This window comes from Camellia sinensis, chromosome 3 (assembly GCF_055761805.1).
Source record: "Camellia sinensis isolate YWXY chromosome 3, ASM5576180v1, whole genome shotgun sequence".
Taxonomy (NCBI): domain Eukaryota; kingdom Viridiplantae; phylum Streptophyta; class Magnoliopsida; order Ericales; family Theaceae; genus Camellia; species Camellia sinensis.
In genome coordinates, this window is record NC_138963.1 from 38,764,849 (window position 1) to 38,790,560 (window position 25,712).

The following is a 25,712-nucleotide window of genomic DNA, read 5'->3' on the forward strand; positions in this document are numbered from 1 at the left end:
TCCTGCTGGATTGGACATGGATATTGATGGTATATTTTGTTGATGGTACATGGATATTGTTGGTATATTTTGTTTTGTATGGATATTTTGATATTGTGTTTCGTTGGTTCTATTGAATGGATACATTTTGCTATATTCTTATATAGTTCCACAAGTTTTTTTGGTTTTTCTAGTATGTTGCTCGTTTTTTTACAGGTGAATGGTGGATGATGAATTGGATTGATGGATTGATATATGGCAAGACTGGAAAGCTTGTTTGTTCATAGAGTTGTTTTGAGTGTTTTAGTATTGGTTTTTGAATTTTGTCTAGTGCTTGTGTTTAAGGACTTTTGTAGTATTGGTTTTTGAATTTTGTCTAGTGCTTGTGTTTAAGGACTTTTGTTTAGAAAAGTTTTGTCCGGGAATTGACAAAGGGGGAGATTGTTAGGTCCCTGTGTTGTCAAATCCGGAGACAAAATCTTGTGTTGATTCAAAACTATGTTTTTCTGTTTTTGTACTGTCCGCTCGAGCGGAGACTCTTGAGCTCGAGCGTAGATTAGCAGGTCACAGTAGTTTGACAGGGCAAGCACAGATTCTGGTGGGTGTGATTTGACGCTCGAGCGGAAACTCCTACGCTCGAGCACATCTCTGTTTCTTCGTATGCAGTTTTTGTTCAGTCCGCTCGAGCGGGCTATGTTGAGCTCGAGCGGAGATCGCGATTCAGATTCCTATTTAAAGCTGCTAACGTTGTTTTGTTTGGCACATTTTCCTAGATCTGATCAAAACAAACTAGGGTTGTGTTTAAAGTCTTCTTGGGAGATTTTTGAGAGTTTTCCTTGATGTTCTTAAGAGAGTTCTGAACTTATGCATTGAGATTCATACATCAAGGAGGTTGCTTCTTAAGTTTCAAGTGAGTTCTCTTCGGTGGATTCCGAAGATCAAAGCGTAGGATCCAAAATGCGTTTGAGTCTACGCAGTCGTTAATTCGACAAGTGAAGTTGTGGTGTGGAATCAACTTCAGAATCAATTCCGTGACGAAGGTGTGGTGAAAAGAGTTACAGAAGATTCAGAGACAAATTGACTAGTGTTGGGTGATTTGTATGATTTCTTTGTAATCTTTTTGTTCTTCAGTAGTGGATTGATAGTGGCGGTTCGCCCGTGGTTTTTGATTACAATTGAAGGCTCTTCAATTGTGGTTTTTTCCACGTAAAAAATCGTTTGTGTCAATTTATTGTTTATTCTCAAAAACAAACAAACTAAAATCACTCTCGTAAGTGTTTGATGGTTTTAGGTTGAGTGTTTTGATTTATTGGGATTTGGAATAAGTTAATTTTGATCTAATCATAAATCACATAGGATTTTCACCCTTTATCCTTTTCTCTTTATTATTTTCATAAAATAATTAAGAATTATGTGACAACATGAATTACAACCACACTCCAGAAATATACTGGAAACAATTTCTGGATTTCTCAAAGCTGCTAGTTTCATGGACTATATATATCCCTAGATCATAATTATAAAACAATACACAAGCATTGAAGCATCTCTCCACCGATTTCAGTAGGAAATATCCAAATCTTTGATATATTGATTTCAGGGTAAGGATGTCAATTCCCATATCTTGACTGTCCCGTCATCACTCGCCGATGCAAGCATCCTATTGTCCTACAAAGTTTCAATGGAGGCAGATGTAAGAAAATATGTTAAGAAAGTTTAGTACAAAACTAAAGAGGTAATCGAGTAAATCAACAGACAAAAAAAAAGTAATCACATGAGCAAAGTAGAGATGCCTTGAGAAAGTCTCTCATCTCTCTCTATACTCATCGCATTGCTATGCACCCTAGGGACCAGATTGGTTGGTTTAACCGGCTGACCCGTCGAACTGTCTAGGTTCCGGTCTAGAGATAAACCCCCAAAACTGGCTTATTTTCATTAAACCGGCTTGAACACAGCACCTGTTGTGTAATTGCCTTGGAGTTTACCACTAACCCACTGAAATACAATGTTAATATTTAATAAATATATAATGCTTATTACATTCAATACATTTTCTCTCAAAAACAAATAGAATTAACTTTTATTTTTACAAACAATCAATATAAAAATGTGTACAGTAAAAATATTTATTAAAATATAAAAACAATTTAAATGAATGTATTTTAATACATATAATTTTTATTTACACATATTTATAAGTTAATTATGATATCATGGTACGATTGCACTTCACTCGACAATTGAACCAGTGACCCTTGGCCCGATCTCTTTTCTGGTTTGGCCAATGGTTCGGGTTTCAGAACATTGGTTGGCGTACCGTATGCTGAAGAGTCCCAAGAAAGGTAGGGGTGGAATTGTACAAGAGCAAAGCCTGACACCCACATGATGTTTGGGGTACCACATGCCAAAGAATCCCAAGAAAGGTAGGGGTAGAACTGTACAAAAAGGAGAGCCTAACACCCACATGATGGGTGGTGTACCACTTGCCAAAGAGTCCCAAAAATGTAGGGGTGGAACTGTACAAGCAGAGAGCCAGAGCCATCAAGTGCAGTGGCTGTCCCAGGTGAAGGGATACCGGTTTGGGGGGTGAACAAACAATTTGGGAGCAAAGCAAAGACAAACATTTCGCTAATCCAATACAGTAAAAATAGGACATCCTCTGTATCAGAGGGGAAGCAACTTCTATTGATCCATATTGTGTGAATGTGTGATCTAGTGATCAAGCTCATCAGATTAAAGTTAGCAATCAGATGGACACCCAATTTCTGATCAAGCGACTAGATGCATATCATGCGACGTTTTTTTAGAAGGAAGATGAAACATAGAATTTCATGTTCTTGAAAACTAATTTTACCGAATAGCTCCATTGCACTGAATTGATGTCCATGTCATGGGCTTTATCCTTCTTCAAAAGCAATTTACACATAGGACCGTCAACCTGTAACAAGAGAGACAAAAGTTGAGCTAACTATAAGGTTTTGTGAAAACAAAAAAAGAGGCAATATATAAAACAGGATCACAAATTTCCACAAATTCAGAAGCAGAAACTCTACAAAACCAATGTCCTTCTATAAACAAAATATTCTGAAGGACCTGTCATATGATAAACGAATAAAAGAAATACCAACATAAAAATTCTGTTTTTCTAGCAATGTTACACTAGTTTCTCCAAAACATAATCATTTGACATCTTGTGATATTTTTTTTTTTCCTTTTCTTTTTCAGAGAAGTACGCTAGACTGGCCCCAATTTTAACAGTGTGTGTGTGTGTGTGTGTATTTGTGAATAGATAACATCAGTTGCATTTGAGTCAAGCAACGATAGTGACTCATGGCATGTTGGATTTTAATACCTACCACAGCAGCTAAGACAAGATCAGAAACCAGGGAGGGGGAGTATAAACAATAATAAATAAATAAATAATTGGTACATTAAGGCCCTCTTAGGGAAGTACTAATTTTTTTGCTAAAAAAGCCAAAAGCAAAGCAGCTTTTTTAGGAAATTTGTGAAAAGATGCCCTCTATACTTTGAAAAATTCCACCATGTCCCTACAAGGGCTCCACAATACTATAAGGGTAATATGGTAATTTCCCATCAAAAAGAAAGTTTGAAAAGACCCTAAAAATAACTTTTTTAGCAACTACCAAACACATCTACTTTTTTAGATCAAAAAAAACAAAAAGGCAAAAAAGCTATTGAAAAAGTAATTGTCAAACCCCACCAAAGGTAACCAAAGCAGTATGTCACGGCTTTGGTTATTTCCAAGCTATCCGTGCGGCACTTAGACAATCAAACGTCTTACTTGGTAATGTTAACTCAGCCTAACCCACAAACTTGCAAGAAAAACAAGTAAGAAGACAAAGAGAGTTTGAGAGAATGCCTATGTATTCACTTTGAAAAAGCTTATACAAATCTTGGATGGTTTGGAGCAAATGAGCTCCTCTCCTATTTGGAGTATTCTAGAATACACAAGAAAAGAACCATGGAAGCTTTCCTTATCCTACAAGAGGGTTCTAGAATCCTCCCTAAAAATATCTATACAAACATCCACCTCATTCTAAAAGTACAAGGATCTTTTACCACCTCCATTTCTCTAAGAGGTTCTAGAAGCTTCTATTGCTTCCATTGCTTCCATTCCTCCAATCTTCACTTAAATGCTATAAAACCTATTCTAGATCCTTCCATGCACATTATAGAATTGTGTACCATATTTCCACATTTTCTCAAGTCTTCCAAGAGCTTCCAGAATATTCCATTAGTCTCCCTTTCTTGAGACTTCCTCTTGGTAGGCAATTCTATCTAGGTAATTTGGCGGGACGTGACATTCTCCCCCACTAATGCTCACGACGCCCTCGTTGCGCCTTCTTCCTCGAAGCCGCAAGTTTTCTCTTTCACTTGCGCTTTCTCAAATTTGCCTTGTCCACTTGCCCTATCGATGACTTAACAACTGTGCATGTCGGTGGACCATCTTCTGCAGAGCCAATCATCTTCTTGGCAATGCCTACTACCTCTTTCTTGTCCGTCCCCAACTTGATATACATATAGCTGACAGAAGTTTGTGTTTAGTATTTAGCTTACCATTGGGACCATGCAATGCCCACCCTCCATAATGCACAGTGTTGTTGCAAGGTAACAATGCTACGTTGAACTCCCGCAAGAATTCCATCCCTAGCACCATGTCATAGTCATCGAGTGATGCTATCGAAAAATTGACTTTTCCACGCCACCCACCAAGGTGCAACTCAACCTCTCAAGCCATGCCATCTACGGGCTTTGCCTTGGTGTTCACTGTCTTGATCAATCCTTGACCCTTGTCAAGTTTAAGACCAAGCCTCTTGGCCTCCACCGCCTTGATGAAGTTGTGCAACGCGCCTGTGTCTACCATGACTTGGGTCGCCTTCCTGTTGATATTGGCATCCACGTACATTAAACCCTTATCCCATTGGCTCAATGTAGCAGGCTTCGATTCGATGGCACCAAGTATCTGTAGAGATCCTATCTGCAGAGTCTCCACCTTTTCCCGTTCTTCAATCATGGCATTGAGGGCTTGCCTCTTGGGAGGCCCTCTTTCCCAATGTGGCCCGTCACATAGGAAACACTTGGCCTTGGGTTTGAATATCTCATTGTTCTCTCTAACCTTGCCTTGCCCTCTTTGCCAGTGGGAGGCTTGCCGTGCCTTTCCTTGTGTCAGATGCCTTCATCCTCATCCTCCTCACTTTCACTAGAACTTCTGCTAGGGTCACCCTTGGATGTCTTGGCCTTGTGTCATGGGTTGCCTTGCAAGGCCAACTCCGTGACGTTTAGCTCGTGGTGGTGTGGCCATTTGAGTGCTCGAGTGGCCGTTGGAAGTGCCTCAACGTGGCTCGACATTGGCCCCAAGCAGCCCAAGGCATGCGGGCCACTAGCAGCCAGCAGTAGCAAGGTCGCAGCCCATGCCAGCAGCCAGCAGCACGCAGCAGCAGCCGCCAGCAGCACACAGCAGCCAGCAGCAGCACCAGCCAGCGGTAGCCCATGCCAGCAGCCAACAGCAGCAGCAGCAGCAGCATGCCAGCAGGCAGCAGCAGCCAGCCAGCCAGCCGGCAGCAGGCAGCAGCCGCCCAGCAGACCAGCCAGAAGCAGCAGCCAGCAAAGCAGATTTTGGCGCGTTGTTTGGGCATCCAAATAAAGGAGTTTCAAGTTGAAATTTTTACTGGAAAGAGGTCTTGGGGGTAGTGTTTTCCCAACCAAGTTTCATGATTTTTCTCAACTTGTGAAATTTATGAAAAATCATTATGACTCCTCGGACATATTGATGTTTCCTCCTGCCTGAGGGCTAAATGCTTAACAACCATATATAAGGGGGCAAGGTGTGCTACCTACCTACCTCTCCGCCCAAACTGGGCTTGAAGTGAGCAACCTTAGGACAACTCAAGGGCGGGCTTTAGGCATTCAGAGGGGTGTCTAGAGTCTCCATGTGGGTTTGGAAGCCCCATGGACGGTGCAAAATGTAAGCACTGCGCGTGTCCCCCAAGGGAGAGGTTCGACACATTGTTTCCATTATGCCACGCAATATGGCATCTTGGGGACTCGTTTTAGACCGAATGAGCTATCGAGGCACCACCAAAGGCCTCGTGTGCCAACTCAAGTGCTTGGTTTCGGTTCAACCTTGCACAAGGGGATCCCATGGCTTAAGCTAAGCGGTTGGAAGGCAACACCGCATATGTGGGCTACCGAATGAAGGTATCAAGCTATGCATTGACTAAGTCCATTGAGGGATTACATTATAAGCAAGCTACGGATTGAGACGTTGCCTTACTCATGCTACACGTTGGTGCAACGCTAAGGTGCGCAATGGCCTTAGGCGGAATCTAACACACGTGTTGGCACGAGGACTACGGCATGGGCAAGAAATTGACCCTCGGTGGCTTGTGGACTTTGCATGACCATGTGGCCATCCGATATGCATCTATTGAGGCATGCTTGACCCTATGGCACTTCGAGATGCTATCAAAGAACCAACATACAATGTTGGCTTGTCGGCTAAGTCGAGGGCCTTCGCTAGCACATTGTTGTGTGGCTAGACACCTTGATGACATGAACCTAAGTTGGGCGAGCACCTTGTTTGAGATAAGCTTGGCGCTATGAAGCGACTTATGCTGTGCTTGGTGCACTTGAGGCGTTAGGCCTACTTGTGGCATCCAGGTGAAGACGGAGCTTCCTTGTGAAGTTGTTTTGCTAGACAAAGCATTGGGCCCTAATGTTCAAACAGGTGAGATCACTACCACTCGATTTGTCAACGAGCTATGGCGGGCTTAAACTTGGTGGAGTTTGAGCGGCCACATGGGCGAAAAATTGATCCGCTGCGCCACTAAAGGAGTCGGCCCGTGACACCTTGCCATCCCTACGTTTGTACTCAATAAGCGATTCTGTTATTGCCATCGCCGAGGCAAGATCTTGTACTCCACGTCGATGCAATTCTTGCTCCGCCGATGGTTGTAGGTTGTAGGTTGTCCAAGAAATTGAAGAGTAGTTCTTCATCAGTCATACTCGAGACTTCAATCATAAGAGTAGAGAATTCCTTTACATAGTCCTGAATAGACTGTGTGTTTAAGATTTTTCATGCTCTTCCTTGCTTGGTAGGCCACATCCTCGGGATAAAATTGCTTCTTAAGTTCTCTTTTGAAATCATCCCAAGTTGCTTTGGTGTACGTACCTTTTTAAATGTCAGCATGTCTGCGACGCCACCATAGTGTTGTTGTATCGGCAAGGTAAAGGATTGCAGTTCGTACCTTGGCATCTTCCTCGGTCACTACCATCGCTTCGAAGTATCTCTCCATGTGCCATAAGTAGTTGTCCACTCCTTTAACATCCCTCTTTCCATCAAAAGGCTTTGGCTTTGGCACCTCCACCTTAGATGTCCCCAGCATGGTCAAAGCCCCCCCAGCTATAGCCTTCTTGCACATTGCCACATCTTGGTGCACCTCCTCCAAGCGGACTTCAAAGCTCTCGAGCATCTTCAACACTTCGGCTTGGAAGGAATCATTGGCAACTTGGCTATCATGCACCACGGAGTTGATGGTGGAAAGTATGTCATCATGGAGTTCTTTGATCTCCCCCTTGAGACCCTCTACCTCTTGTTCCAAGCTTTGTTCCAACACATCAAGATGTTCCCCCGAGTCGCCACAGTAAGCTCTAACTTAGCCACCCGAGTCTCCATGGCTGCCACAACGTCACGTCCATCTAGTGACTTATCCTTCCTTGCTTTGCCAATGTTGTCCCTCCCACAGGTTTGCTCGGTCACCATAGTTTCGTCAGCACCGGAAGGCATGTTGCCTTTTCTTCCCTCATCACAAACCTACTCTGATACCACGTGTCACGGCCTTGGTTATTTCCAAGCTATCTGTGCAGTACTTAAACAATCACAAGTCTTACTTGGTGATGCTAGCCTAACCCAACTTGCAAGAAAGACAAGTAAGAAGACAGAGAGTTTGAAAGAATGCCTTTGTATTCACTTTGATAAAGCTTGTACAACTCTTGGATAGTTTGGAGCAAATGAGCTCATCTCCTATTTATAGGCTCCTTTGGAGCATTCTAGAATACACAAGAAAAGAACTATGGAGAAGCTTCTCATGGAAGCTTTCCTTATCCTACAAGAGGGTTCTAGAATCCTCCCTAAAAATATCTATACAAACATCCACCTCATTCTAGAAGTACAAGGATCTTTTACCACCCCCATTTCTCTAGAAGGTTCTACAAGCTTCTATTGCTTCCATTCCTCCAATCTTCACTTAAATGCTATAAAACCTATTTTAGATCCTTCCATGTACATTATAGAATTATGTACCATATTTCCACATTTTCTCAAGTCTTCCAGGAGCTTCCGGAATATTCCATTAGCCTCCCTTCCTTGAAACTTCCTCTTGGTAGGCAATGCTGTCTAGGTAATTTGGCAGGACGTGACAAGTAGCCCTAATAAGTGACAAGGAGCACGATAAGATGGCACAAGCACCAATGTCTATTGAAGAAGGCCAAAACTTCAAATAGTAAAATGAGGACAGGAATACAAAAGACAGAATACCATTATTCAATCAAACAGACACAAAAAACTGAAATGACAACAAATGAAAACAAAATAAGATGAATAATTGAGCATTATGCTGGTGATATGAACCACAGATAAAAACAAATAAGGAGAAGGATATTGAATACCAAACCATCCTTGTTCTCAACAAATAAACGTATAGCATCATCGGCTGCCCCACTAGCAATTACTCCTTCCCTGCCATATTCACACATAATAATGAAATCAAAATTTGAAGAAACAATAAACAAAAACAAAGTTACTACACAGTCACTTTGAGATTCACAATCATAAGATTTAAGTACGTAAAGTATTTATCAAAAAAAAAAATGATTTAAGCACATAAAAATAAGTAAAACTTGTATTAAGACTCGTCATTTCAAATATCCCTGTCAAAACCATGGTTCAAACAAATTGAAATAAGGTGGGACAGAACGAATCCTGGGGTAACTATTCTAGAAAATCAATAAGTTAAATATCACTATGTGCATGTGTGCATGCCTGAGAGAGAAGTTTGGAATTAAAAACAGAACAAACATCCAAGCACATGTAATCAGCATATGATATAATAGATTTGTGATAAGAACATATTCTTGCTACCTTGACCAATGTACTGAAAAGATTGTTCGGTCATGATATCCAGAAAGGGTGCACAAATGTTTCCTGACAAACCCAAAAGAACCATTTGATCAGTATGTGTACCATAAGTAAATTTTAAATTGCAAACCTTAACTCTCTTCATATTTATTCCAAAATAATGCAAAGAAAACAGCAATGCTATTAAGACAAGCACACATTTTAGGTAATTTGGCAGCTGGCCTGCCAAATGGAGTGTGAATATGTTCCACTGGAGCAAGAACTGCTGGAGTATAGGCCGCAAGTACCATATAATTATAATGAGCACCTTAAATTTAACAATATTTGGCTTATCAAGGATTCAAAACATGAAAGCATTTGTAATTTGCCTAGGAATGATATCATCATGGCTTTTATAACACTGTTCTAAATCTCCATTTCTTTTTTTCAGGCTACAGGCACGCTAGAGCTCATGGATTTAACATCTCACTCCCCGTCATAGTGTCAAAGAAAGATGGGACAAAACAAATCAAGTAACAGAAAGAAAAAAAATACTGAGTCTGAACTTTTCATAGAACACAAAAACCTGCTAAAACCTCGTATGCGAATGGTTTATCCTCAAAATCCACATCTCTAATGATTTGTCGTTTGTTATTTTTACTCAACTTAGACAAAGCAATGAATTTCATCCAAGTACAAAAGATGCCAAGGTGACACCATCCAAGTACAAAAGCAAAAGAAAATAAAGGGGGGGAGGAATTGTTCTGGTATGAGGAATGGGCACGTGGTACGGCACATGCTATAAATGTGGTATGATAGGGGTAGTGTTCTTAATTTGATATCAATATATTATAGTGTACTTTTCATCAAATTAATTGTTCAACAAACGGGGACATATCTCTGGAGATAGAATTTCCAGATTGTCACCATCCACCCCTACCACCACAACCAAACAATCTCTCTTTTCCCCGGAACATGGGCCCATCTCCTCTCAACACCAATGACACGTTGACTTTGAGGGATCCAACCGCTCTCTAGTATCAGCATCTAAATACAGCCTTCCTTTCCTTCCTGTCCACTACTCTCCATTCTCTGGAAATCTTCATCCCTGCCTTATTTCTTCACCTCTAGCGGCCCACTGAGATCTTTACCTCTCCTTTGGCCCAATAGACTTGCTTGAATCAAATTCTGCTATGTGGATGCTGGATCCCTCGCCTTGCTTAATTAAATCTAAGTTGGCCCATGAGCCTTCACCTCTTTGGCTAACTCTAGATCTCTTCTCCTGATAAAGCCCCTTGCCATTGCCATGGGATTTATTTATCGAGAAAAAAAAAAAAAAAAAAAAGGCCCCTTGCCATGGGATTTCATTTTGCCTCGAGAAGGTAGCCCCTCTATCTGAAAATAATTCCTTGCCATCAAAACAGAGAAACCCCCTTTTTTCTTCTCAACCTGGATCTACCCCGTAGAATTGGGATTGTCCATATCTAAACACCCTCTCCACTCCTATCCTTGCAAGCATGGGCACTTTAATGTTAGGCCTTTAGTCCTCACTAAAAATCAGTTGGCATACCTCTAGACCCTTCAAATGGTCCAACATTTTGCTACTCAATTCTTCTTCAACAGTCAACTAGGCCCTTCTACCCTCCCCCTCATGGAATTCTTCTTGCTCCTCTCTTCTAGCTTTGTATTCTCAATTCCCACTTGGGCCTCATCAAAATCTTTAGAGACCCTGCTACCCCCATGTTTGCCAGCCATCTGTGGGAACTCTCCAACTTCTTTTTCATCATTGTACTCAGCAACAAAACTTGGCTCATCTTTTTCCCATGACCAAAAGCCTCCATTGAAGGTCTTTGACGAGCACTTCCATTGACTCAAGTTCCTTTATTCACTGTCCTTCCCCTCATGAGAGCAGAATACATCTTCCTCCCATTGAGCCTTTTTAAACCCGTCATAATCAGATGGGTTTTGATCCCTCTGCTGCCCTCCTCCTCTAGATCTTCCTTTCCTCTTTCCAGACCCAAACCTACTTGTCCACAGCCCAATCTGACCTCCCTCTGCCCTTCGGCCTCTACACCAAACACTGGGCTTAGTCAAATGCTATAAGCGTCGCCCCTCACTTCTCCTCTATTATAGTCTGGCCCGCTCTATCCCATTTTTTTCAGACATGGCCAAGCTCACCACTACTACTTCAGAACCTACTGTACCTACACGCCCCATTTTCAAATTGGTCATACGCCACCCCATTCTCATTAAAATTCAAAAGCTCCGTTCTCTGGACAAGGTTAAGAGTTTAGGATAATTTACTTTATTACCTTCATTGTTTAACTTTTTTAATGATTTTTCAACATAGAAAAATCAATTCATTATAACAAATCTAAAAATTTTAAATCCACCAAAGCATTTCCCTCTTTTTTTTTTAATAGCAAATCTATGGCTTGAGTCACCAACATGAGTCCCCAATGTCCTATCAAACCATCGGCAACCATAGTCACTATAACCAACCAACTCCAAACCCTCATCATTGCCATTTGTAAGTTAGAATAACTATCAGGAAGCAAAAAACCAAACCTCAAATCAAAAGGTACTCCTTGCGGGGAAAAAATAAAAAAGCAAATTCACAAATTTGCACTTTGGGTGGCAACTACTGCTATAGGCAGTGGCGACTCCAGAAATTTTTTGTTAGTGGCGTCATTTAAAAAAATAAATTTCTTATGATTAGTTAGTGTTTCACTTCTTATTCCTCGTCTTAAGGCTACTCCTAAAGCTTTGTCCCAAGAAATATACAGTATATGTGGAACAGAGAAATTACATGTACTCAAAAATCAATAATTTTATGATAACTATATTAGTGTACCACATTTTATTTATCATGTGATGTGTTACTAGTGTGTTGATAATAGACATTGGTGGTATGACCCATTCAATTAATCCAATTATGACATATGAGATCATAAGTAAAATGTGATATATAAATGTAGTCATCCTAACATTATTGCTCGAAAATTAATCAGGACAAAATCTTAAACACCCTTGTGCGCAATAAGAATGTTCAAAAATTAAGAAAGGAATAGACATATCCACAACCACAAAAGCACTAATTATTCATGACAATTAGCAAAGATCACTAAATGCATTACATAAAACCACACATCAACCAACTAGGTACATTGCAAAATTATTGAATGAAAAATGATATGCTTATAGAATTTTTATACAGAATTTACAGCAAGAATGACATAGTAGTGGCATTTGTAAAATTTTGAGGACAATGATGGATGTTTTATTGTAAATGAAGAAACCACAAGATGTCACGTCATTTTGTGTGAATTTTTTTTTTTTTTTTTTGATAAATAAATAAACAAATTATATTAAAAAAGCATCAAGATGATGCAAAGAATACAGAAAACCCCAAAAGATAAATTAACCAACTCCTAACCAATCACAACATCCAAAAAAATCTAAAAAAGTAAACGTATCTGGATCAACCTTCCTTTCTAACCAACTATACAAAACTGTAAGTAAACGACTCTAAAGCCAAGACACAAAGTGAGACACCTCTTGAAACGTTCGTCTATTACGCTCCAATCACACTAACCACGTCAAACACAATGGCACCAAAGTCCACACAAAACAACGTCGATGACCAAGCCGAGCCCCGCGCCAACTCCACAACATGTCCAACACCCCCCACGGTTGTACCCAAACAATCCCAAAAGGAGAACATATAAATCCCCACAAACAAAAAGCCACAAGACAATGCAAAAACAAATGATCCACAATTTCCGCATAGAGCACCAATTGACTAAAATATGACCGCGTCGTATCAAATTATCAAGTGTAAGATTCCGGCCCAAGGCTATCATCCACATAAAGAAGGCCACTTTAGACGGTACCCCCGGAATCCAAATTCTCTTCCAAGGAAAATCCCTTTTCACCTCTCCCACCATACACCAATAGAATGACGAAATAGAAAAAGGCCCTTAGCCCCAAAACATTCCACACCAATAACATCCTCCCCCACCCCAGCCACCCCCAACCCATACAAGTAACCCCATAACTCCACCAATTGATTTACCTCCCAATCCTGAACCTGCCGTCGTAAACAAATATCCCAAACCACATCCCCACCCCCCAAATAAGATGCCACCATAACCTCCCGGTCCACCGCAATGCTAAAAATCAAAGGAAAGTAGTCTTCCATCAAAACCTCCCTACACCACCTATCCTTCCAAAAATGCACCCTCATCCCATCACCTACTCGAAACCGCATCCAATCCTAAAACTCCACTCTCCCCAACCAAATTCCTTTCCATAACCCACAACCATGAGAGCCAGTCACATCTCCAGTCCCCCATTCTCCCCCAGCTAACCCATATTTCACAGCCACCACCTTCCTCCACAACCAGTCCGACTCCCAAGCAAACCACCACAACCATTTACCCAACAAAGCTCTATTAAAAGTCACCAAACTCCGAACCCCCAACCCCCTTGCCACTTTGGATTGGCAAATCAGCCCCCAATCCACCAAATGATACCTAAAATCTTCCCCTCCATTGCCCCACAATAAATCCCTTTGACGCTTCTCAATCCACCACGCCACAAACACCGGAATAACATGCAAAGACATAAAGTACGTCGGAATGCTACTCAACACACTCTTTATCAGAGTCAATCTTCCCCCTTTCGAAAGATATTGCCTCTTCCGCCTTACTAACCGTCGCTGAATGCGCTCCACAACCCCTTCCCATACCCCTTTTGCCTTAAACGTTGCTTCCAATGGCAAAGCCGACACCCTACACCCCAACACTGCCGCTAACACTGGCACGCTCCCCACCTCTCCCACTAGAATCAACTCGAACTTTCTTTTTTTTGAAACAACAACGAAATTTATTTTATTAAAGAAGAAAGAAAGGAGGACGAGAAATCCTCATACAGAGAAAAGGAACATGATGAAAGTAAAACACAGCCATCATAAAAAGAGAAAAAACAAGCAAACTCAAACACTAAGGGTTACAACCAGCAGCCCAATCCCTAGAAATCAAGAAAAGAGGGAATCCCCTAAAAGGAGGAGACACAAAAGCCCAAAAAGATGCCAAAAATCCAGCCTTATCCCACAACGAATCTGCATCAGCCTCCTTTCCATCAAAGATTCATGCATTGGCTCGCTTAGATCCGCCGAACCAACTCGAACTTAACAAGAAGCATATGTGTGCAATCCTGTGGAGCAACCTATTTAACATCACACAAGCCAAATAGACGCTGCCATAACTGAATAGCCACTGAGCAATGGAGAAAGAGGTGATCCGCTGATTCTGAACTCCTCTTGCACATCACACACCATTGAGGGCAAAGATGGTGATTTGGCCTTCTCCTTTGGAATAGATCATTGGTCATAACACCTCTATGAGCTGGTAGATCCTCCTTTGTGTAATGCAAGATTTACATGGTCTAATCTTCAAGAGAATTTGGTGTGCTGCAGATTGGATAGATTTTTATATTCTTTGGGGTGGGAAGGGGTTTTTCCCAATTTAAGACAAGAATCACTACCTAGATTAGTTTCAGATCACTGTCCTATTGTGATTGAAAGTTGTCCATTAAAATGGGGTCCGGTGCCTTTTAGATTTGAGAACATGTGGTTGGAGCATACATCTTTTAAACGAAATTTTGAGAAATGGTGGACGAATGCTAGTTGTCATGGCTGGGAGGGTTTTAAATTTATGAGAAAGTTGAAGTTAGTAAAAGTGAAGATGAAGTGCTGGAATAGGGAGGTTTTTGGTAATTTTGAGTCTTCAAAAAAGGAGGTGATGAGTAGAATAGTAGAGTTAGATGCTTTGGAATTGCAAGGGGTGTTAGCTGAGTCTTTTAGGAGGGAAAGATTGGAGTTGAGATTAAAATTAGAAGAGCTGCCTTTTGGGGAACAAGTTTCTTGGGCTCAAAAAGCAAAAATCAAATGATTGATGGAAGGAGATGTTAATTCAAAAAAATTTCACAGGATTGCAGATGGGCAAAGAAAGAAGAAGTTCATTAGAGATTGGAAATAAGCCCAGGGGTAATGGTGGAAAGGGAGAATCAAATTGTCAGTGGCATTTACGATTTTTATTCTAAGCTTTATTTGAAGGAAGAGATGAGTAGACCAAGGATTGAAGGACTAGAGTGGGGAACCATTGATCCGACAATTGCAGCGTGGCTTGAAAGGCCTTTTGATGAATCGGAAATTCGAGAGGCGGTCTTTGATTGTGAAAGAGACAAAACTCCAGGTCCAGATGGTTTCTCCATGGCGGTCTTTCAGGATTGTTAGGAGGTGGTGAAAGGGGATTTGTTGAAAGTGTTTTTGGAATTTCATGAGTCGGGAGTTGTTAATTTAAGTACAAATGCTACGTTCATCTTTTTGATTCCTAAGAAAGTGAATGTTGTTAGAGTGGGAGATTTTAGGCCTATCAGTTTGGTAACGTCGTTGTATAAGATTTTGGGAAAGGTTTTATCAAAAAGACTGAGGATGTCTTTAGGGGATACAGTGTCTAGGGCGCAAGGAGCTTTTGTCAATGGAAGACAACTCTTAGATGTTGCCTTAGTAGCAAATGAAGTAGTGGAAGAATATAGGAGTTCAGGAAGGAAAGGTCTTATTTTTAAGATAGATTTTGAGAAAGCATATGGCCATGTGGATTGGCAGTTTTTGGATTTTGTATTGGATAAGAAGGGATATGGTGGGCGGTGGAGATCTTGGATTAGGGGTTGTCTATCGACTTGTAATATGTCAATCATAGTGAACGGTAAACCAGGGGAATGCTTTACGGCTTCGCAGGGGCTACGACAAGGGGACCCACTATCTCCTTTTCTTTTTATTTTGGTGGTCGATGTTCTGGGAAGGATGGTTGATAGAGCTAATGAAGCAGGTCTTTTTGCGGGATTGGAGGTGGGGCGGGATAGAGTTAGTGTGACTCATTTACAATATGCGGATGATACCATATTTTTTTTCTCAGGAGATGAAAGTCAGCTACTTAATCTTCATTCGATTTTGAGACTTTTTGGGATTATTTCAGGGCTTAAGGTCAATTTGGGAAAAAGTAGTGTGGTGGGTATCAATATGCAGCAAGATCAACTTCAGAACAGGGCGTCACTTTTAGGATGCGGTATAGAGTTACTTCCGTTTAAATATTTGGGTCTTCCATTGTGGGGGTAATCCTAGGAGTGAAGCTTTTTGGTCTCCTGTGGTGGAAAAGATTGGCAAGAGAATGGAAGGGTGGAGTAAGGCTTTATTACGGGGGGGTAGATACACTTTGGTTAGGTCTGTTTTGAGTGGTATCCCTATTTATTATTTATCTTTATTCAAGATTCCGGTTAAGGTGGCAAAGTCACTAGAAAAGTTGATGAGGGATTTTCTTTGGGAAGGAAAGGATGAGGGGAAAAAGGATCACCCGGTGAATTGGGAGTTAGAGTCGTTACCTAAGGAGAAGGGGGGTTTGGCTATCGGTAATATTGTGGCTAGGAACATGGCTCTTCTTGGCAAGTGGTTATGGAGATTTCCCCTTGAGGTTGATTCATTATGGCATTCGGTTATAAGAAGCAAATATGGGACTCATGACAATGGTAGGGATTCACGGGCAGTTTTGAGGGGTAACTGTCGTGTTCCTTGGAAGTCTATTTCTCAAATTTTCACATGTTGGTCTCGTCATCTTTCTGTTCGGGTGGGCAATGGGGAACTTGTTTGATTTTGGAAGGATGTTTGGATGGGTCAGTCTTCTTTTGCTGTTGATTTCCCACATCTTTATAGAGTGGCTCGTTCTCATAATTCTCCAATTGCGTCCATGGCTTGCCCACTTTTGACTCCAATTTCCTAGAATTTTAATTTTTCTAGGAATCTTAATGATAGGGAGGCTTCTTAGTTGACTTCTTTATTGGCCAGAATTGATCATTTTTCTTTATCTCCTCTGTTGGAGGACAAGCGGGTTTGGGCTCTTCATTCGTCAGGGATATTTTCTTGTAAGTCTTTTTTTGAGTACATCATTGATAATCCTCATGTTCCTCAGTTTCCTTTTTGCAAAAAAATTTGGAAGGTTTGTGTTCCCCTAAAAGTAAAGGTGTTCATGTGGGCCTTGGTTCATGGAGGCATTTTGACAAATGATACATTGCAAAAAAGGAGACCCAATCGTTTTCTAAATCCTCAATGGTGCATTCTGTGTTTTAAAAATGGGGAATCCGCGGATCATTTATTCTTGCATTGTCCAACAGCGTTAAATTTATGGCACAAATTGTTTTCTTTGGGAAATGTGGCGTGGGTAGCCCCAAAAAGGTGTACGCATATGCTCCTAGTGGATTTTCACACTTTTGGAGGATCAAAGAGAGCCAAAATGCTTTGGTCTTGTGCCGTCTTTGCAACTTTTTGGGTTCTATGGAGGGAGAGAAATACAAGGTTGTTTGATGAAAAGTTTCGGGAAGTGGGTTGTTTGTAGGATAATGTTTGTCATTTAACTTCTTTCTGGGTGTCGAGGAACTCTTTATTTAAGGGAGTTCCTCTTTTTTTGGTGGCTAGAGATTGGTTGGCGGTTTGTGATATGTAGGATTTTGCCCGTATTTAGCTTGTTTGGGGGTTTTCAATTTTGTTTTGTTTTCTCTTAGTCCTTTTGTAAGAGGATGCCTCATCCTCATTTCCTTTTCTTATTTATCAATAAAGCTTTTGTTGTTGATCAAAAAAAAAAAATAACACCTCCATGAGCTAAGGACCACATGAAAAACTTTACTTTATGAGGGACACCCGCTTTCCAAATTTTCATGTGAAGAGGAAACAAAGGAACGGATGACTTATCAATGAGATTATCAAACAAGGATTTACAAGAAAAAACCCCTGAAGAGCTGATATTCCACACCCTTTTATCAGGATATGCTGCTAAGGAAACCCCACCAACCAACGTCAACAAAGATGTCAACTCAAGAGACTCCCTATCACTAAGATTCCTAAGGAAGTTGAAATTCCAAGATATTGGTGCCACATGAGAACGTGTCACCAACTCAATTGAAACATTTTGAGCTTGAACCAATCGATATAAAAGTGGAAAAGCTTTATCAAAAGATGTATCCCCTACCCAAACATCCTCCCAAAAACGTATACTAGCCCCATCCCCCACTTTCATAGAGAAAAACCGAGACACAATTGGATACAACCGAGGGATAGACTTCCAAGGAGAACGACAACTGCCCCTACTAACCACAATAGAATCTCTACCATTAGCCTGAATTCCATACTTGCTTTTAATGATAGAACCCCATAAGGACTCGCTTTCCTCGGGAAATCTCCACAACCATTTGCTTAAGAGGGCAATGTTTCTAGCAACAATGTTCCCAATAGCAAGACCCCCTTTATGACGAGGAAGAGAAACAACCTCCCATCTAACTAAATAATCCCGCTTACCCTCATCACACCCTTCCCAAAGGAAATCTCTCAAAAGTTTCTCAATTTGCCTTGCAAAACGGACCGGTATCTTGAAAAGGGACAAAAAATAAATAGAAACACAACTCAACACTAAGGGTTGGTTTGGGGTGTCCTAAAAAAGTGCACTTTTTGTCTTTTTACGAAAAGATGTGCAGAAAAGTAGAGAGGTGATGTGATGGAAAAAAGATAAAAAGATAAAAAGATGGATTATATAGTGTATCCCAAACCAACCTTAACTGTACCAAAGTGTATCTCCCACCCTTTGACAACAATGCTCGTTTCCAGCCCTCCAATCTTTTCCCAATCTTAACGAGGACTGGATCCCAGAAGGCCTCTGTTCTAGGATTACCACCCAATGGAAGTCCCAAATACTTAAGAGGGAACCTCTCAATGGGACAACCCAACATGTCTGCCAAACGACCCTCGTAACTACACTCAAGATTAATTCCCACAACACTGCTCTTAGAAAAATTGACCTTAAGGCCAGATACAACTTCAAAGACCCTTAAAAGCATAAGTAGATTACATATCTTACCTTCCTCCTTAGCAGAGAAAAATAAAGTATCATCTGCAAACTGCAAGTGAGTCACACTAATCCTATCTCTACCCACCACAAACTCCTCAAGAACCCCCTTTTCCTCAGCAATATCAAGTAACCTCCCCAACACATCAACCACTACAATAAATAAAAAAAGTGATAATGGGTCTCCTTGCCTTAAACCCCGAGATGCATGAAAAGAATTCCCCGCTTTTCCGTTCACAATAACCGACATATTAATACACGAAGACACACACCCCCAAACCCACTTCCTCCACCTAAAACCAAAACATTTCCTTTCCAAAACAAAATCCAGAAAGCCCCAATCCACATGATCATATGCTTTCTGAAAGTCTACCTTGAAAAGAACCCCCTCCTTATGCAAAGCTCTATATTCCTCCACAACCTCATTGGCCACTAGAACCACATCCAAAATTTGCCTTCCATGCACGAAGGCTCCTTGTGAAGGAGAAATCATTTCCCCAAGGACAACTCTAATTCTTTTGGAAAGAACTTTCCCCAAAATTTTGTAAAGCGCTGTAACCAAGCTAATGGGCCTAAAATCCCCAATCTTCACCGATATCTCTTTCTTGGGAATAAGGCAAATGAAGGATGCGTTGGTACAAAGGTTAACCTCCCCACTCTCGAAAAATTCACCAAATACTCTCATTAAATCACCTTTCACTATATCCCAACACTCTTGGAACAATGCCATTGAAAAAACGTCCGGGCCTGGATGGAATTCACCCGAAGGCCCGAACATGCCTTAAAACACAACAAAACACATCTCAAATATCCCATCTGCTCCGCCAATACCCCACAAAAAATTAGAGTATCATCTACATACAACAAATGAGAAACACACAAAGATGCTCCCGTGAAAGAACCCACCAAAAAACCCTCCAACAAACCTTCATGCACTGCTTTGTCCAATAATCTGCTCAACGCCTCCATCACTAAAATAAACAATAATGGTGATAAAAGATCTCCCTGAAGAAGACCTCGGTGCGTCGGAAAGAACCCTATTAGAGTACCAATAACCATAACCGACATCCACATAGTAGAAATACAAAACTGAATCCACTGACGCCAAGTATCGCCAAAACCCATACGCTCCAAAACATATACTAAGAACTCCCACCGAACATTAGCATCGGCCTTCTCTATATCCAACTTACATATCAAACTTGGCCGCCCTTGTCTAATGCGGGAATCCACACATTTTTTGTGTGAAAATTTTGTACATAATTTTTTTTATATACCATTACTCTTATTAAATATAGTATAATATCCGGCATCAGTGGGTTCAAATCCCTTCTCGGTGGGTTCACATATGAAGACTTTCTCCTAAAACAACAATTTACATATGGTAAAACATTTTGTTTTCCCTAACCACTGGGTTCATGTGACACCACTACGAACCAAGTAGCGTCGCCCCTTGCTACAGGTATATCCTTCAAAAGAATTTCCATGAACTCAAACCAAATTATTTGTTGGCCATGGAGGTTGTGAGGGTCTGTTTTGGTGAGGTGCAGGTGGGCTAGTGATTTAGGGAAGCCTTTGTAATTTTAGAAAAGAGAGAGACATCCTATATTTAGGCCTTGCTTCAAAGGAGGTTGGTGTAATTTAACCTGGTTTATAAATTTATAAGTAAATATGTAAAAGGAAACTGGCATTAAACTGAACTTCAGAATTCATACACAACCTAAAATTTTGTTTTGTATCACTTTAATCATTATTATTGTGAAACTCGTCTTCGTAAAAGTAAATAGGAATTATCCAAACAAATTTTGGCAGAAGTGAGCTAGAAATCATCCTTTAATTCTCAAAAAAGTTTTAATCAATATTGGGTATTTATAATTTATCTACTTCCCTGCTAGTTGCTTAAAGTGCCTGTACTCAAATGATTCATATATTTTAGCACACTTGAAAATTAATTATTGACAGTCTATTGGCAAACAATTTTTGTTTTTAATTTTCCAGATTAAAGTTCAAAAATCTCTTATCAAACACTAACAATAAAAAACAAAAAAGGACACCTCAAAGTAAATATCAAATTTCACAATTAAAAATCAAACACATAAGACAGCATGTTCCTCACCAAGTTGCATTGCCATCCCCAGACTGCATTCTTATGATGTCTGTGCCCCATATCTTTATAGTAAGATCATCACTGCAAAATCAGACCATATCATTGTAGTAGGCCTTGACAGCACAGTTCTATGCAACTTCAGTGGGCTGCTATAATGACAACTATTGCCAAATTATAGCAGCTCGACCCAAGACATCCACTCCAGCAGCCTGGCAAAATGGGAATTGCCAAACCTAGTGCCAAATTTATCAAAAGGTTTGTTTGGCAATACCCTTTTTGCTGGATCAGCTCACCCAATAGAGGGATTTGATCCACTAGTCTGGATGTGAGACATTCGATGAACAGAAATAAGTACTGGTTTGAATGTGCCAAAATGGCATTTCCACCATTGGAAAATGGCATTTTGACACAGTAGTGCGTCAAATTATAGCATTGGGAATGACCACCAGAGTTGCTACCATCTCCACAATATAAAAGTGCATTGATAATAACATGATAGTTCAATTGATAGGCATAAAGGTGTGAGAAGATTTTACGTACCTACAGGTAATCATCTTGTCTCCACTGGCATTAAAAAATATGGCCCAGACTGTAGATGAATGTCCACTGGAAAGACAAACCAATAAGGAATGTATTAGTGTCCCTACTTAATCATAGGCTGGTACACAAAGAAACAGTAAGTTTACATCAAAATTTGTATGTCCTAATCATGCTGTACAGAGAGAAAAAAGAAAACATATCGAAACAATGATACCGCAAAACAAGAAGAAAGCACAGTAACTGAAAATCGCACATATTAAGTCATGGCCATAGACCAAACAAGAATATGCAAGGTAGACAGAAAGGACACCAAATAGATATATTTCACTAACAATATATCGCTCAGAAATATCTAATACAATATAGTTTTTAAAATAATCATGGAATAACACATTTCTAAGAGCATTATGACTTTTGTTTTTTTTAAATGTCCTAACAAAAATCCACTCTCCCTAAATTTTAGTTCATTATATTTGATTTTTTTCCAAATAATAAAACCTTCAAGGAAATAAATAGGACAAAATTTTGCAATCGATTTGGATTACTAAATTTACTATTTTGGAATGAACTAATTGTTTGACACCATTGTAATAAGCATGGTCTTTAGAATCTTATGATTCATGATTTAATTCATATGATTCGATACAAGTTTCAACCAAAATGATTTGATTCGTTTTGTGTTGTTGAATCTTAGATTGAGTGAATCTTGTGATTCATTCGGTAAGATCACTGTGATTTAGTTCTCTTTGCATAATACATGAAACAACGTTGTTTTCCCCAAAAAATAAAAATCAATTAAATATATTGATATACATGTTTTACATATGGGCCTTGTAACAAGTGCCCCTAGGGCACAAGTAAAGAACAATATTTATAGAACAAAATGGCCATGTTTGGTTTGTCTTGTGAAACAATTTTGAAAAATAATTTTCTAGAAAAGAGTTTACAAAATTTGAAAAATTGTTTGGTTGTATGTTTTGAAAATAGTTTTGGAGTTCTGGAGTTCTGGATGATTTTATTTTTTTTATTTTTTTTATTTTTTGTAGTTGAATAGATGGGTATGAAAGAAAAAGTGATTGATTGACGTGTAGGACGTGGGAGAAGGCGAGAGGAGAGAGAAAAAGTGATTAATTGATGTGGAGTAGCGAGAAAAGTGATTTTGGATTTGTTTTTCAAAAAAATTCAACAAAACAAATTTTTGAAATTTTTTCTCAAAAATTGTCTCTCAAGAGACAAACCAAATAAGGCCAATATACTTTTCATTAACTTCTACTGAAATCAATACGCTTTTTAATATTTTTACATATTTTCAACAGACTTTTTAAACACTTCTCAACATTAAACAATGTCCATGGGGCACTTGTTAGCATTTGCCTATATATTGATAGTTATTTCATTTAACGATTCACAATTCACGATTTGACAACAATGGTAATAACCCTTTTAAGCGATATTCAATCACTCTTGTTCACAATTACATTGTATGACTTATTAAATAATACCTCCATAGTTGTTGTAACTTTGAAAATTTGTGGAAAACAAATATTAGAAAAAATAATGACAAAACAAGCCAGCAGGTTTCAACTTAAGTATTGAATTTTGTTAATAACTAATAGATTAAAGCCAGGAGGAAACAACACCAACCCTGTGCATGCTTACTTTAAAAAATAAAAAATAAAAAATTTTAAAAAAAATTTAAATAGGTTGAGGGTTCAAGTAGTACTTGTTAGATTCAGCTAACGTTTGAACACAATGCCAATCATCACTGTCGCCATCCTCTGCCCAAACCTGTAAAACATACGATGCATTTCTATTCAAACATACTGTCCAATTTTCTTGACTTAGATTGAAAGCTGCACAAGGTAATAATAGGATTACTGCATAATGAAGGCATTTGGATATTCATTGTACCTTGATGGTGTTATCATAGCTACACGAGACCAAAACATCCATTGACGGATGCCACTGGACCATTTTAACATCTTGTGTATGCCCTTGCAACACTGAAACGCACTCAAACTCATTCCCTGGCAGTACTTCCCAAATCCAAACAGACTTATCTCGGCCACAAGTAGCAAGCAGCGATCCAGATGCATTCCAGGACACACTTTTGACTTCATTTTCATGACCCTATGTAGAAAAATGTACCAAAAATGCAGGCCAAAAAACAACTAAGGATACTACAAACCGGATGCAAGTTGAGAGATCGTAACGCGTCAAGAGTTAAAAATTGGTATACTTCAATAATGGTATATACAATCAATTATTACCTCCAAAGTGGACACACATTCAAAATCATTCCCAATTTGTTCCCAAATAGCAGTGGTGGCATCAAAACTTGCCGTTGCCAATAATTTACCCGATGGGGACCAGGCACATGATCTAACAGTTCTGGTATGTGTCTCTTCTAAAACTGCCTGCATAATCACAGCACAAGTATTCCAAAATAAAAATTAAATTACCTTCAATAGCTGGAAATCAACACACATATTAGTAAAATACTAAAAAGAAAATGAAGTTTGCAGGCACCATAATTACTGTCATTGTTTCCAAAAATAAAAGCCAAGTTGGCCTTTTAACTTCAAAGTTAACAAAAGACAAAATTTATGCACTCATACAATTAAAACAAACCTAGAGCATAAATAAATTTCTTTTTTTTTTTCCTTCCTTGCCAGATGGCAACGGGTCGGGTATTTTCAGGTTTTGTGCGCATATTCACGATTTCAAATTCAACTAATTTAGTGATAGAATTTCGTACTTTATCCTAAGCTCAACAGTTTTGACCTACCTACCCATATACTCGACCTTACCCTTTCAATACTCTCCCAACCCTTTTCTTTTAAAATCAGATTGGAAAAAATACAATCCAGTTGGTCGGACAAAATATGATGAGACAACAAAAGTCAAAACTTTAGGCTAACTTGAGCTGAATTTCATTCTCATAAACTAGAACAAAGATAAACCTAAAACTAATAATGAATAAAACTCAATTTCTCAGCCTTTTTTCCTTTCCCAAATTTTCTTAGCAACCAAACGGGGGAAAAAACGTGTTTTTGACCTTGCATTCAAAGGAACCAGAGAGGAACTCTGCTAATTCAATTAAAACAAACCTAAAGCATATAAATTTATTTCTTTTTTTCGCCCCCTTCCTTCCCAGCATTTTTCAAAGCAACCAAACGGTGGCAAAATCGCCAAATACGATAACTTGAGCTGAATAATTTCATTCTGATGAACTAGAACAAAGGTAAACCTTTAATAAATAAATAAATAAAAACTCAGTTTTTCTCTGCCTTTTTCCTTTCCCGAATTTTTTTAGCAACAAAACAGGGGCAAAAACGTGATCGAACCTTGCATTCGAAGGAACCAGAGGGGGAACTCCGCTGCCAGATTCGGACGGTCTTGTCGCCGCTGCAAGAAGCGAGCACCGCCGGAACTCCATCGACGCCGGTGGTAGGGTTCCAGGAGAGACCCCAGACCCTGTCGGTGTGGCCTTCGAGCCTCTGAAGCTCCTTGAGCTCGAAGCTCTCGTCGTAGAGAGACATAGTACGAATTGCAGAGGTGCGATTTGGGAGTTTTTTTCTTCTCTTTTCTTTTCTGAGAGATAGGGTTTTGGAACGACGACGAAGAAGAAAAAGACAAGGAACGAGTAGGACGAAAGACTGGGTTGGCAACTTGCCAGATGCGCCGATCCAAGTAGGACCACCGGGCTCAAGGAGTGTGCCGAACTCGTGCAAGTAACCGATCACATTTTTTAAGCCAATTTTTATTTTTAAACTCAATTATTTTAGTGAGAGCATCTACAATTATGCATTTCTTTTTTTATTAAATTTGAGTAAAAAATAAGTTATTTTTTCAATTTGATACTTCTTCTTCTAACGGTGAGCATCAATACAGAATTGAGGAAGTGGTCGATCGGTAAGGGCAATTTTTTTTTTTTTTTACCTGTTTAAACCTTTTTTGACCGGTATGAACCTACCTATTTGAAAGGAAACCGATCGAC

At 39.7% G+C, this 25,712-nt stretch overlaps 1 protein-coding gene across 1 annotated transcript; it reads right to left on the reverse strand.

The window, feature by feature from the left end:
• Window positions 1–1,342: 1,342 nt before the first annotated feature.
• EMB1345 (Transducin/WD40 repeat-like superfamily protein) lies at window positions 1,343–25,450 on the reverse strand. Its single transcript, XM_028215008.2, has 10 exons — window positions 25,060–25,450; window positions 23,983–24,129; window positions 23,624–23,842; window positions 23,436–23,500; window positions 21,713–21,778; window positions 21,182–21,253; window positions 9,140–9,202; window positions 8,668–8,737; window positions 2,834–2,917; window positions 1,343–1,647 (listed from the first exon to the last, which is right to left on the reverse strand). The coding sequence occupies exons 1-10, from the start codon at window positions 25,252–25,254 to the stop codon at window positions 1,576–1,578; spliced, it is 1,053 nt and encodes a 350-aa protein (XP_028070809.2). The 5' UTR covers window positions 25,255–25,450; the 3' UTR covers window positions 1,343–1,575.
• Window positions 25,451–25,712: the final 262 nt, after the last annotated feature.